The following is a 14793-nucleotide window of genomic DNA, read 5'->3' on the forward strand; positions in this document are numbered from 1 at the left end:
GTAACAGGACTTCATGACTGTCAGAATATGGAGGCCAAGACAAGGCGAGGAGTTTGGAGACCTGGATGATAAAAGGATAGCATTGACTCCAACTCTGAAAATAGTATAATTTGATGATTTTGACAAATATACACACTTGTGTAACCACCATCCTAATTAAAATATAGAACAGAAAGTTTCTTCATGCCTTTTTGCAATAGATCTCAGCCCATTCACTAAGTGCTTTTTAAGTATTTTCTATATGTCAGGCACTGTGCTAATTGTTGGAACTGCAATGAGATGAATGAGGCATAGACCCAGCCCTTTGAGAAGCTCACACACCAGTCTAGACAACAGACATATAAATTGGCAGTTCCAGTTCAAAGTTATAAGTGCCACAAAAGGAATAAGGTGCTGAGAGGAGAACAGTGTAATCCACACCTGGGAAGGCTTCTAGGAGGACCTGAGGAAAGGACCTGGGAACACTTCCTGGAGGAGGTGATATACTAACTGAAACCTAAAGGATGGGAGGACTTAGCCAGTGGGGAAGGGAGGTAGTAGTGATGGGAAAAGGAGACCTAGAACATTTTAGGCAGAGGATACGGTATGTTTGGAGATGTGGGGTCTAGAAAGAGCTGCCATGCTTGGGGAACTGGAAGCAGTAGTTCAGTGTGACTAGCACGTTAGAGTGCAGGGGGAAGAGATAAATAGGAGATGAAGATAGAAAAATAGGGCAGCCAAATCATAAAAGAGGTGGCAAGCCATGTTTAAGCTTTTGGACTCCATCCTAAGGCAGTTTGGAGCCACTGAACAGCAATCCCATGTTAAGTGAGGGATTGACAAGGTCGGGTGCATAACGTGGAAAGGCCACTCACTGTGGCTATGGTGTGGAAAATGGTCTGGAGGAGGGAAGACCAGGTTGGAGACTATTACAGGAATCCAGGTTAAAGGTGGTGGGAACAAGACCTAGGCAGATGACTGTGTAAAATGGATAGATTCCAGAGAAATTTTGGAGGTGAAATCAATAGGGATTGGTGATTTAACTGGATGTGAATAAAGAGGAAGAAAGAAGACTTGAGGATGATGCTCAGCATTGAGCAAGAGGCTACGGTTAGTGTGTGTACTCTGTTCAGCTTCAGCTGGAGATGTTAAATGGCGAAAGATGGGGACTAGAGTTAAACTCTGGCCAAGTGAGATGTTCCATCAAAGTCTTAGTACCAGAACCAAAGAGAGATTTGGGGGAGATAGCAGTAAGCTGGATAATTGAAATCATGAGGTTGAAAGAACTCTTCAAAGATGAAAGATGCATGGAAGGAAGAATGTGGAAATCAGGGGCAGGGAAAGATTTAGAGACTTGATTGCCCCTTTTGAGAGATTAATCATCCCTGTACTTCTACCCCCCAACAACAACCTCAAGCAACTTTACTGGAGCATGACTCCATGGGACTTGTTAGAATAAAATGTGACCAGTGTTTCAGCAGTCATCCTGTAAGTTTCTGTACGACAGAAGTTAATATAGAAATTGAGGTTTGGGACCAGAGTACAGATAATGGATTGACAGAAAGGGAGAATTATATAAATACAGTAACTTAAAGGTCCCTAGAAGAAAGCAGTTAGGGAGTTTTGGAGTGATGGAACAGTACTGTCTCCACTTCTAGTAGGTTATTTAACAGGAAGGAAGGAGAGCCCTCCTCATGGTACCTTTTTATGTCTCTAGGTTCATGGACTGGTTTAAGGATAGCAGAGTGTGGGGTGGAAGAAAAGGGGCAAGCCCTGAGAAGTCTCTCTGATGTCCCCAGAAGTGGTGCTGCCTGCTGTTCCAGGAGATGAAATTTCCTGGGACTGGGAGCCTTTTGAGGCTGAATCCCAGGCTCCTATTTCCTCCTCAAGTGTCGGTTGTACTAATTCACAAGGGCCAACTGCTGCAGATTGGATTTCTGTCTTGATGTGGAGGAGCATCACCCATAGCAACTCAAAGTTAAACAGTAGAGAGTCACAAGGACCCTGACCTTCCTTTCTCTGTCACTCAGTACTCTTCCCCATTTACCTGCTTTTTACATTGTTATATGTAAGCACACAGTTGGCTTTTGTTATTTCAAATTAATGCTTTATCTATTAAAGGGGTGGATGAAGAGGACCTGTGGTTGTAGCCAGTGCTCCAGGCATTCTGGGCAGGGGTGATGTTTGTCCTGGATTCTCCTGAAGGTTCTGGAGATCCAGCTAGATGACCTTAAAAGTCCATAATAAGCATCCCAGTTTTTACAGCATGATAGCCCTTTCATCTGGCTGTATTTCCAAACTGACTATTCATGTTTGCATACTTTTTGGAGAGTTCATTTTCTGTGTCTCCACTGTGTTCTGGGGCACTTCAGTTTACCTCAAGATGCTGTTACACTCTGGCTGTTTAACTGCCCTTTCTATCAGCTTGGGCCCACTTTGGTTTTCCCTGTCTCTGTGTAGTTGTCATTGACTCATTCATGCCGTGTATAGCTGTTCATCACTGCATCTAAGCCCATCTGAGGGAATGGCCCAGCTACTAGGATTAGAGAAGTCCTAGGAAACCACCATCCCTTTCTAGTCCTGGGCAGTCTCCCCACTAATCAACATTAGCACCCACATCCCTTTCTCCTCTTCTTCACCAGAGGCCAGTATCTCAGTTGACACTTCCAGAAGATAGAGCAAGAAGACTATTGACCCTATCTGGGAGTTTGGCTTAGTCTCTAAAAGAAGATTTGGGCCAGGCTCTTGGAGAGCAGAGTACTGGTAGGGGGAGATGGTTGTGAGGAAGTGGTTGGGAGTCACCCTTGTTCTAAGACATCTGATAGAGCTGCCTGACCAGATCTGCTGCTTTGGGAAAGCTCAGAAACCGTGGCCTCTACTGCTGGGACCTGACTCAGCCTCCTTCCCCACCACTAGAGCATGAGAAAGACCGGCTGTGTAAGAGTGCTGACTACATGAACCTACACTTCAAGGTGAAGTGGCTCCACAATGAATATGTGCGAGATCTGCCTGCCCTCCAGGGGCAGGTGCCTGAGTACCCAGTGTGAGTCATCATGTGGGCACTACACAGGGAAGGGAAGGGGGTCCCTCCATCTTAGGGGGTGGGCAGGACCTGTGTCCTCAATTCAGTTTAGCAAGCAAGTCTTGAGACTGTCAGTTCTGGGCTCTGTTGTAGAAAGAGAAAACATCAAACTGTGCCCTATCTTCCCAAAGACCCTAGTCTGGGGGAGCTATTAGGCACATGGCATATGCCAACCACTGGCTCCAATCCCCAATTCTCCTGCCTGGCTGTAGGTGGTTTGAGCAGTTCGTCCTGCAGTGGCTGAATGAAAATGAGGATGTGTCCCTGGAATTCCTGCATGGGGCCCTGGAACGAGACAAGAAGGATGGGGTAAGTTGGAGGCTTGGATTGCACAGGGGTCAGGCCAGGTGTCCCAGCAATTAGCTGCCAGCAAAAGTTCCAGGGCTTTAGTTTCTTCCCTGTGGAATTCATAAGGAGGACTTCTGAGGGTCAGAGAGCCACAACTGCTGGGCAGAGCCCTTTTGAACCCTATACACTTGGGAAAAGGTAGTGGCTGAAGATGATGATCCTGTTGTTGGCCTTCCGTAGTTCCAGCAGACATCAGAACATGCACTCTTTTCCTGCTCTGTGGTGGATGTCTTCACACAGCTCAACCAGAGCTTTGAGATCATCCGGAAGCTGGAATGCCCAGACCCCAACATCCTTGCCCACTACATGAGGAGATTTGCTAAGGTGACCATGACCCTCCCTTCTCCCTTCCATTTGCCTTTACCATGCTCACAGCCTCATCACAGGCCCGAGCTCAATTCCTCTTTGTGGTGACCTCAAGTCTGGCATCACCCCATTCTCATTTGTTTGTGTCTGGGGCAGACTGGTGGGTTTATCTTGGTGTTGTTCTGAGGTTGAGAGGGAGCTTTGTCCCTTACTGTGAGATTCCCCTGTACCTCCCTGTTGTTGTTGTTCTGGGATGACAAATATGACCTCAGGCAAGATCCCTGTAGGGAGAGCTAAGGGTTCCCTCTCCTTTCCTTTTCTCTCTTTTTTTTTTTTTTTCAGACTATCGGGAAGGTGCTGATGCAGTATGCAAACATCTTATCAAAGAGCTTCCCAGATTATTGCACAAAGGAGAAAATGGTGAGGGTCAGGCCCTGGGACCCTAGAGAAGAAAGTGGAAGACATTTGAATCCTTGCTTTTGAGGCTATCCTCAGAGCTGAGGGTGGGGGTGGTGCTCCTGACTTGATTCCCAGTAGGGCTTCTCTTGAGATTATGACACAAAATAATAAGAACTTAATGATTAGGAGTTCCTCTGAGCCTCCATTTTGGTACTTTTATTTTCTACTAAGCTAGAGCTTTACTTAATCTTTCTTTTTTAATAAAAAAAAAAAATTAAGACATTCAAAGAGTTAAAAGGATAATACCATGAACACCTGAGGCCCACCACCCAGCTTAAAAACAGAAACATTTGTTTCTAGTCTTCATTCAAGGAGAACTGTGTAAATTGGTTCCAGATCTCAGTGCTTAGGAAGAGATGCATATAATATGTGTTGTAAATTCCCTGTGGTTTTTGGAGTAGTGTTGAGAGAGGTACCCTAGGCTGACAGGTCCTGTGCTGAAAGGAGTCAAGACTCAATGGCTCCATCTGTCCCCAAAGCCCTGCATCCTGATGAACAACATGCAGCAACTGAGGGTCCAGCTGGAGAAAATGTTTGAGGCCATGGGAGGCAAGGAGGTAGGTCTCAGGGTGTGGGGTTGCTACACTTTCCCTTTGTTCCTGAGCCCCCTGGCCATAGAACTCTATCCTCTCCTGACTGGGTATACATAGCAATTTAGCTTAGGGTCTGGGCTGGTTTAAGTTGAGGGATTTAAGTAGGCATTGGGGTAAAGGCCCTCTGAGGGAGGAGTTCGGGGCACAGGAGGGGAGAAAAGTGTACAAAAACCAGCTCAGCTGAGCACACTTTCTATGGATATAGTTGGACCCTGAAGCTGCAGACAGTTTGAAGGAGCTGCAGGTGAAACTGAATACAGTTCTGGATGAGCTCAGCATGGTATTTGGAAACAGGTCAGTGGCCCCAAACACACAGCCGTAAGAGCCAGGTGTGGCCCCTGGCCAGTCGCAAAGCCCGTGCCCCATACCCTCCATCCAGCTGCAGGTGTGTGGATCTTCCCTCTCCTCCTGTTGGCTGTTCCTGCTGGAGCTGACCAGGAGTATGCTGGAGTGGGACTGAAAAGCTGGCGCTGCTCCAAGGACAGTGTCTGTCTGGGCAGGGAGGGCTGCACTGTGGGCGCATGTGTAGTTTTCAGGTGCGGATTGATGAGTGTGTTCGACAAATGGCTGACATCCTGGGCCAGGTGCGGGGCCCAGGGAACGCGTCCCCCAACGCCAGGGCCTCGGTGGCTCAGGATGCAGATAGTGTGCTGCGGCCTCTCATGGACTTCCTGGATGGCAAGTGAGTACGGCACTCGACTGTCCTATGGGATAGGCAAAGCAGAGGCAGTCGGATGGAGAAGCCTCTCAGGGAAGGGGGCTCTCAGACTCTCTAGTCTTACCTGTTACGTGGGCCTACAGCCTCACACTCTTTGCCACTGTGTGTGAGAAGACAGTCCTGAAGCGTGTACTGAAGGAGCTCTGGCGAGTGGTAATGAACACAATGGAAAGGATGATTGTTCTACCCCCACTCACTGACCAGACGGTAAGGACACTCCCCTTCCACTTCCTCTGGCTGTCTCCCCTGTCTTGCCCCACACTTCCTGATCGAGTTTGGAGTCCTCTGCTTTTGACCGATCCCCTCTCTGCCCAGGGCACCCAGCTAATCTTCACTGCTGCCAAGGAGCTGAGCCATCTTTCCAAACTCAAGGTACTGTGGATGTATGGGATCCTTCTGAGGCTGGGGGTGACAGGGTGCCCAAGAGGAAGGAAATTTGAGCTTTGGAGACAGAAGAGGAAGAATGAGAGGAACGTGTAGTGTGAGTTGGCGGGTGGGGGAAAGACTGTCATGACAGCCCCAAGCTGTCCTGATGCTGTTGCTTTCTCTGGGTTTCTAGGACCACATGGTACGAGAGGAAACCCGGAGTCTCACTCCAAAGCAGTGTGCCATCCTTGACCTTGCTCTGGACACCATCAAGGTGGAGACCTCCCCCTTCTCCAGACAGTCATACTACCCTACCTCAGTCACACTACCTCGTGGCCCTGGCATTCCACTCTGCCAGACTGATGTCCCCTGGGCTCTTGCCACCCCACATCCAGAAGGGAGTGATTTTTTATGTCTGTTTCTTTCTCTGCTATGTCCATGTTTCTGCTTGGGAGCAACCAAAAGTTACCTCCTTTATGATCTCAGATGACTTAACCACAGACCCAGAGCACTTATTCCTGGGTTTTGAGTACAGTTCAGTTTACTTAGTTCCTCATACCCCAGATCTAGCAGAAATTTCCCTCTGCCACTTATATATAAATTCATTTGGGTTTTCTACTACCCATTCCTTCACTCAACCAGGCAACATATGCACAGGGCACTGTGCACTATGAAGGATACAGAGAGAATCAGATATAGTTCCTAGCTTTAAGATGCTTATAATTTGGTAAGGCTGTAATAAGGCAGGTACACATGAACCGTGATGCAGGGCACTTGGAAGAGATTTGTCATAAGTATAACGTTCTCTAAGAGTTCAGAGGGGTAAAAGAGCACTTTTGGCTACTCTCTCTGAAATGCTTCTATTCCATATCTTTGCTTGTCTGGATAGATCATACTTCACAGACCAGGAATGTGGCCATCCCTTACTGCTCCTACCCAAATAATACTCTTCACCTGAGAGATTGTGACTCTACGTGGTATTCCTGATCTTGTTGTTTATTGAATGGCTTATTGTCCTCACCATCCTCTTTTGGCATCTTCACTGAGCTTCTGCTCAGATGTGATTTCTCTGAGGACAGTGTAGAAAGCTGCCTCTCTGTAAGGGGAGAAGGCTGTAGCAGGTATTCTTTTGTCTTTCAGCAATACTTTCATGCTGGAGGTAATGGGCTGAAGAAAACCTTCCTGGAGAAGAGCCCAGATCTGCAGTCCCTACGCTATGCCCTATCTCTGTACACACAGACCACAGACACACTCATCAAAACCTTTGTGCGCTCACAGACTGCCCAGGGTAAGGCCTAAGAACTTTGGGTCCCTATCTCCACTCCTTGATACATTTCTGCCTCTAGGGAGTCAATATCTTCCAGCCCTTAAGGAGGATCTAGGTACTTCTTCAGAGAGCCTATCAAATTCAGATCCCAGGATTTCTTGAGGGACCTCAATACTCACCCCCACACCATACCCATGCCAGACAGGAAAATCACAGGGACCTGGGAAATGTGCCAGAGATCCCTTTCCCAGATATTGCCCTGCTAGTGCATGTTTATCAAGGAGTGTACCCTGTCTGTTAGGAAGTATCTGTCAGGAAGCCTTGAGAATGAGTGGTTGAGACACTGATGAAAACTCATAGCTTTAGAAATCTTGTTGGAAGTTGTCCTGGGGAGAGAAAGCAAAAGACTACAGATTGTCTGGTGTGGATGATGAAAAAGACTAGGAGAGTCAAACTATGGGAGCAGTTGAAGAGAGGATATGGATCATGGGGCTCTGTGCATATCTGAGGTTCCAGCCTCATGGGTGATGCTAATGCATAGGGACCCAGGCAGATGGTTTTCTCCCAGGGACTTCCAGTCCTTAGAACCCCTCCCTGTCTTAGGCCTCTCTATAACAAAACACATCCATCTAGATATGGTTCAGACTGAAATTCTGCCCCGGGCCCTGTGAAATTCTGCCCCTAGCCCTGGAGCAGGGCCTTCCCAGGAAAGACTTTCAGGCACATTTGTTATTTCTTCTTCCGGGGAAACCCAGGTGTGATGCCTGGAAGAGTGAATCTGATGGCGAGAGTGGGAGGATTTAGGCCTTCCTGAGCTGTGGATTCAGAGCACAGAGCTGACCTCAAGGGGAAGAGGGATCTAAGCAGTTAGACTAGAGTTGATGGAAGGTGAAAAGATGCAAGGGACTTGCTCCATTTTCCACATCTGTTCTTTTTTTTTTTTCCCACATCTGTTCTTATTTCAAGTCCAGGATGGGAAGAAGAGAGAGCAAAGAAGTTATGAACCTTGCCCAAGGGAACAGGGAGATCTTTTACAGAGCTGTACATGGAAAGACCTGTAACATCCAGGGAGGATCTGAGTTAATCCAGAAAGGCTTTTTAGAAATCCTGAGCTTCAGGCTAGAAGTAAAGATGAGGAAAGGCTGAAATGGGCATATATGTGGTAAGAGGAAGGGTGGATACTGCAGGGAGGATCCGAGTGTGTGTGTGTACCTTTTGTACCCATTGCTTTATCAGTTAAGGCCTAGGAAATTAGAGCCTACAATGGCTCTCTTTCCTGGCCTGATGGTCTCAAATACCTTCTCTCTGTATGTTCTTTTGCTTTTCCCCAATGATCTGGTTGACCTCTGACCCATGAAGTCTAATTTGGAGCATTGGGGCATTGACCCCAGCTCTTTGACCTCTCTTCACCCCATCTCTGTGCTCCATCAAAATATGTGTAGAGTTGCTCCGAATGGCTGTTAATTCCTTAGACCTCTAACGGATTCTTCTTTCTCTGTCCTGCTGCTGCTACTACTCCTTGACTTGCCTGTTCTCACTCAGTGCATGATGGGAAAGGTATTAGGTTTACAGCTAATGAGGACATTCGGCCGGAAAAGGGTATGTTGTATACCTTGCACACGTGAATCTAACATAAGCTAACACTGTTCCCTATGAACTAGAATGAGCTGCTTAGGCTGGCGGTAGGGGAGCTATGTGTCAAAGTCCAGAAGCTTTATCCCAAGTCTCAGAGATGAGCAATGTATTCATACAGTCTGAGATGGGGTTGACAGTAGTTCTATCCTCAGGATTCCCCCACCCCTCCACTTGAGGACAAAGTTTTACCTGGGGTGCAGGGTACTGGTATTTTCCCAAAATAGTGAGACCTCTGCTGAAGGGAGCCTACAAATTGGCCAGAGAGGGGTGCCTGGGTGGCTCAGTGGTTAGGCGTCTGCCTTCGGCTCGGGTCGTGATCCCAGGGTCCTGGGATCGAGCCCCGCATCGGGTACCCTGCTCCACAGGAGGCCTGCTTCTCCCTCTCCCTCTCCCACTCCCCCTGCTTGTGTTCCCTCTCACACTGTGTCTCTCTCTGTCAAATAAATAAATAAAATCTTAAAAAACAAGAACAAAAAAACTGGCCAGAGATTGGCACTGGGAAGTCGCTGGTAGAGAGGTCCAGGTGTGAATAGGACAAAGTCTGAGCAGGGCAGCCTCCCAACCAGGGGCCTCCTGGAATCTGAGGATAAGTGGGAGAGTAGAGAGTATTACCTTTGGCTAGAAGGGACCCACATTGTTCCATTGAGACACCATGGGGTGGACATAATTCCCAGACAAAGATACAAGGTGGCAGTACTGTCCTTCTCTCTAATGTCTTTCAATGAAAAATTCTTCAGCCTAGGAGATAAGAGAGGTTTGGGGAACCTGAGAGATTCCTGGTGCATTTTTGGAACATTTCACCGGAAATGTTGTCAGCCTAATGTATTTTAATACACAGCTTCATTCTTCATCCCCTAGCTTTCCCTTCTCCCATTGCTTACTTCCCTTCACCCCATGGCTACTTTGGGTGATTGCTTCAGGCTTTAGGGTGTAAGGTGGTGGCCTCCTAACTCCTCAGTTTTACCTGGGATAATTAGGCCTGAAGTCTCAAGAGTTCTTCAGTGAGGGATCAACTGTCCATCTGTCCTTCAGGGTCTGGTGTGGATGATCCTGTGGGAGAAGTCTCTATTCAGGTGGACTTGTTTACACATCCTGGAACTGGGGAGCACAAGGTCACAGTGAAAGGTGAGTGGCACAGACTTACAGGTCTCAGACCTTTTCTTATGCAGTGGCCTCATCAGTTGAAGGCAGGGGCTGCTTTATCTCAGTCCTCCGATTTAGCCCTCCTCCAAGGGGAATGCAACCTGGGGGCTTAAAAACTGGGAACACTTGGGGCGCCTGGGTGGCTCAGTTGGTTGAGCGACTGCCTTCGGCTCAGGTCATGATCCTGGAGTCCCGGGATCAAGTGCCGCATCGGGCTCCCTGCTCAGCAGGGAGTCTGCTTCTCCCTCTGACCCTCCCCCCCTCATGCTCTCTCTATCTCATTCTCTCTCTCAAATAAATAAATAAAATCTTTAAAAAAAAAAAACAAAAAACTGGGAACACTTGGTGGGATCCCTCACAGGCTTCCTTTGTTTGGGCAGTGGTAGCTGCCAATGACCTCAAATGGCAGACAGCGGGTATGTTCCGGCCCTTTGTGGAAGTGACCATGATTGGCCCACACCAAAGTGACAAGAAGAGGAAGTTCACAACGAAATCAAAGAGCAACAACTGGGCTCCCAAGTACAATGAGACATTTCACTTGTGAGTTATGGGGTAGGGAACCTGCAGGACTCTGGGATGGGGGTGAGCAGGGGCGTAAGACTTGAGAGGGGAAAGGAGGGATGGGTTGGATGGTGGCTGAGGTGAATTCAGTTGAAGACTATTTCAGCTCTGGCCTCCCTCCCTTTCATCCACCTTGTGCTCACAGCCTCCTGGGAAATGAAGAGGGACCAGAAGCCTATGAATTGCAAATATGTGTGAAGGATTACTGCTTTGCCCGTGAGGATCGTGTTCTGGGGCTGGCTGTGATGCCTCTGAGGGATGTGGCAGCCAAAGGCAGCTGTGCTTGCTGGTGCCCCTTGGGCCGGAAGATCCACATGGATGAGACAGGCATGACTATTCTCCGGATTCTATCTCAGAGAAGCAATGACGAAGTGGCTCGAGAGTTTGTGAAGCTCAAATCGGAGTCTCGTTCCATAGAAGAGGGGAGCTGAGCACCTGGGTTCCTGTGCCAACCAGATGGCATCAGTTCCACAAGTCCTAGCCAGTGAGAGTTACTATGTAGCCAGCTTGTTGAGAGGCTGACTCCTTCAGTTTAAGGAAATTAAAGGAAAAATTTGGGGTGATAAGAATATGGCTTTTCACAGAAAGGGTCATGAATCCCTGGCCAGCAGGTCTGTGGTGCTAGGAGCTGGGCTGTGGGGGTTACTGCATAAGGAGGTTTTCCATAAAGGGAGGGACAGACATTTATGAGAGTGTCAGCCATTCTTGGTAGACACTCCTTCACCCCACACCCCATCTCCACCCCTCTCCATGCCACATCTTATCCAGCTAGACCCGGACATATCAACCATTAGAAGAACAAGTTTAGAGAGCTTGGAGCATGTACCTGGTTAGCTAAATAGTCAGTTGAGCCTCCAGGTGTTGCTGAGCCCTAAAGTCTGGGGATTGGAGTATGGCCAGGGCAGGAACATACAGAATAGAATTTAGACTCTCCCTTGAGCAGGATCCACTGGTTTTGTGTGGCTCCATGAAAACAAGGCTTTGAGACTGAACAAGATACCTTCTAGAAATGAGCTGTGCTAATCTTTTCCCCCAAATTATATGTCATGAGTAGAATGAGGTTCACATGATACTTCAGAGCCCTGAGCAGAATATTCTTTGGAACACAAGCACCAGAGGCCACCTGCTCAGGAGTCCCCCTCCCTCATTCCTGTAGGAAGGGGAGCAATGATATTTCAGGACATGAGAGGCTATTCCTTTGTGTATGCACCTGAGGGCTAGTTGAAGGATCCAGAAGAGAGGGCTGTATTTTCTTCTTGGATAGGCTCTGAACAAAGCCAAAAATTGTAGAAACCAGTCTAGAAGGAGTCCTCCTCACCTATGGCTACTGCCTTCTGGTTGTCCTCTCCTTTATGGAAAGAATCTAGTCTTTGGCCTCACTCCCCTTCATCTAGGTCAGCTGGTGTTCCCCTCACAGATATTCAACCCTGCAGAAGGAGCTTGGACTATGGTCCTTCTGTATAGGCTGGATGGAGGCGGCATCAATATTCCTCGGGAAGTCAGAGACAAACTCTTTTAGGAGGTTGTATGGACTTCTCAGGCCCTTGATCAGAGATGTGACATGGTTCTTGGATATCCTTGGTAGCAGCCTCCTGGACCTCCTGAGGACTCTGTGTTATCCACAGCTGTACTGGCCATTACATGTAACCAGAAACTAAGTGTCTTTGCTGTTGTTAATTATCATATGTGCCATTGTTACAGGACATTTTTGGCTAGTCTGTAATAAATTATCTTATAGCAGCCTTTGGGGTCTGGTAATTCTGTTAAGGTGTGGAAAGCTGTAGAAATGACTATCCTGTATAATCCTGTATAACGGTAAATTTTGTACCTGGCGCTCCACTGCCTCGTCCCCCCAACAAGTGATGGAACCTAAAGCAGCTCTGGATAAGCACCATGCGGTAAAGCAGGTAATGGGTTAGCATCTTGGCCTTGACCTGAGAATACCAATCCAGTTAACAGTCATGGGACCCAAGGTATCAGCTTCCTGCAGAAAGTCCAGATGTCATGTGCTAGTAAGGGTGTGACTCTGGGGATTGGTAGAAGGCTGAGGCTGTCATGTACAGGACAGAGGAGTAGTCCTAGAAATTGGCCTTTCATTTGGGAAAATTCAAGGAAGGAAAGCTGGAGTAAAAAGTCTCCTCCTATATTGGAAGAAACAAGGTAAAAGTGAGGCCTCTTGGAACGGGAATCGGAGAAGCTGACACAAGAAAGTGCTTACCTAGTTTCTTAGCCCTTGTGGGGTGGGAGCTGAGTGGGAGCACAAGACAGGGGATTAACTCCAGCTTTCCAGTTCCTCATTTCCATTTGCTTGCTAAATAAATCCTTACAATTAAGTTCCCTAGTCATTTTTAAATTTCCTCCTTCTTCCCCAAGCCATTTGCCCTCTATCATTTCTGCCTTAAACTTACTTGTTGAATCCGTTGTCTCACCTCAGTTCCCAGTACCACAAGTGGAATAGTGGCTTTTAGTTCCTCTTGTCTGTATTACTGTGATAATCACCTGCCTCTGTTCTGCCCCTGCCTTCCTCACATATTCTGGTAAGTCTCTCTCCTGTTAAAACTATTCAGTGGTTATCTATCATAGCCTTTGGGCTGAAATTCTAAGACCCTCCAACACAGTGCAGACATCCCCCTACCATCCTGTAGCTATTCTAAAGCACTTCCCTGAAGTTACAACCCCATGCACACACTGTGCACTCCTACCCCTCTGTGCCTTGGCACATTCTGTTCCCCCTTGCTGGAATGGCCTGCAGGCTTTTTCATGGCCTTCTAGGTTCTGATACTTAGTGGCAGCCTTTAGGACCCAACCAACCCTGAACCCCTTCACAACAGCACTTTACATAGTTACAATTTACTTGTTTGTCTTCCTCAAAAGTCTGTGATCCACCCAAAGGCAGGGTCTGAGTATTTCATCTGTGTTCCCCAGCAGCCGGCACAGAGGGCGCTCAGGTACTTAGAGCCAGGCCAACAGCTGCAGGACCCCTTCGGGAAACCAAGGCAGGGTGGGGCGGTTGGCGGGCTCCTGAGGAGAGAGATGTGGTTGGAGGTGGGCTTGTGGGGAGGGGCGTGGTCAGAGGCGGGGCTCTGCTCTAGGCCCAAACCTGGGGCTCTAGGGCGCCTGCGCAGAAAGCGTTAAGATGGAGAACGCTGGAGTTGACGGCTGCGCGGCAATGGTGAGCAAGAAGCGCCCGAAGGTGGCGCCGGAGGAGAGGTTATTGCCATCTTCTCCCTTCCAACACTGAAGAGACTAACCCCGTACTACCTGACATTCGTACAGCTCTGTGTACTTCCCACTAATACCTGTCTATCCTCATACTTTCTTGTAAACAGTTCTCCCGATACTCCCCGAGGTTATTGCCCCCTCCCCATACTTGAAGTATACATAAGGGTTTCCCAGACCCTCAAGAGAAGATCTATTTGCCCAAATACCTAGCAAAGGGGGTATTTATTCCCCACTAAATACTTCCCAAAGTGGGAAACATTTATCCAGTTACCTTCTGAAACAGATAAGCCCAAACCCCTAGCTAAGGCACATTATATGAACTCATGGAGTTTTTCCACTTCTCCAGCAATATCCAGATTCACCGAGAAAAAGCATAAATCTTCCACCACATTTGACTTGAAAGTGGCAAATTAGCTATCATTCTCTGATATGGCACAGGAGACCTCCATAAAGAAAAGTCAAACTGACTGGGTATCCATGGCTTGCAACAGCCTTGCAAGTTTGAATTATTAGCTATTTAAAACCAGATTTCACATTTAAAAAATGCAGATTTCCAGTTTTTTGTTTTTTGTTTTTTTACAGGAAGATCTGTTAACTTTTAACTCACATTCCCACAAAGCAACTGGTGGTTGGAACTGAGAAGCAATTGTTAATTTACGATAGTTCATTACAGACTCCATTACTCCTTGTTTACTTACAGTGGGCTTTGCTTTATTTGCCTGGCATCTGGTAGGCATTTGAGTTTGTGCCGCTTATGTAGGACTTTGGTTGGGGTCATTTTTTGAGCCAACACTTTGAGCTTTTAATGGAAAGTGAAATCCAAAGGAGATGGCTAATATGTTTAGATTTTTTTGGTTTCTGCAGTGTTCTGATTAGGATCAGAAATCATCCTAATAGCTAAAACCCAGGGTGAAATCTGTACCAAAGTCTTTGTGGTAAGAGAATTCAATCAAAATACTTATAGGTAGCTCTCTTGTACATTTGATCTTGAAGAAAGCCAGTTTTGCCCAGCCCCTCTCTGGTGAGGTCAGGCCAAGGACAAGAGGTTACTTGTTTCTCTTTGAAGACCTAGTTTTGTAAAGGGCCTGGCTCTGGTCTGTACAGGAAGTGATGT

At 47.4% G+C, this 14793-nt stretch overlaps 1 protein-coding gene across 7 annotated transcripts in view; it reads left to right on the top strand.

The window, feature by feature from the left end:
- Window positions 1-12197, top strand: part of UNC13B (unc-13 homolog B) — a 209075-nt gene extending 196878 nt beyond the window's left edge. For 4 of the 7 annotated variants that reach the window (XM_045882623.3, XM_054509271.2, XM_045882621.3 and 1 more), the window contains 15 exons: window positions 2896-3022; window positions 3274-3370; window positions 3590-3733; window positions 4058-4135; window positions 4654-4731; window positions 4973-5061; window positions 5297-5449; window positions 5569-5692; window positions 5801-5857; window positions 6045-6125; window positions 6992-7139; window positions 8661-8717; window positions 9786-9878; window positions 10277-10436; window positions 10603-12197. In XM_045882623.3, coding sequence (XP_045738579.1) covers window positions 2896-3022; window positions 3274-3370; window positions 3590-3733; window positions 4058-4135; window positions 4654-4731; window positions 4973-5061; window positions 5297-5449; window positions 5569-5692; window positions 5801-5857; window positions 6045-6125; window positions 6992-7139; window positions 8661-8717; window positions 9786-9878; window positions 10277-10436; window positions 10603-10888 — 1772 coding nt within the window. In that variant the 3' untranslated portion in view covers window positions 10889-12197. The remainder of the gene's footprint in view (window positions 1-2895; window positions 3023-3273; window positions 3371-3589; window positions 3734-4057; window positions 4136-4653; window positions 4732-4972; window positions 5062-5296; window positions 5450-5568; window positions 5693-5800; window positions 5858-6044; window positions 6126-6991; window positions 7140-8660; window positions 8718-9785; window positions 9879-10276; window positions 10437-10602) is intronic. The other 3 variants (XM_045882625.3, XM_045882624.3, XM_045882622.3) reach the window with 1 other exon arrangement.
- The last annotated feature ends 2596 nt before the right edge of the window (window positions 12198-14793 follow it).

Source organism: Mirounga angustirostris, unplaced genomic scaffold (assembly GCF_029215605.1).
Source record: "Mirounga angustirostris isolate CCGP_5_RB_7025 unplaced genomic scaffold, mMirAng1.0.hap1 SCAF_15, whole genome shotgun sequence".
Lineage (NCBI taxonomy): Eukaryota > Metazoa > Chordata > Mammalia > Carnivora > Phocidae > Mirounga > Mirounga angustirostris.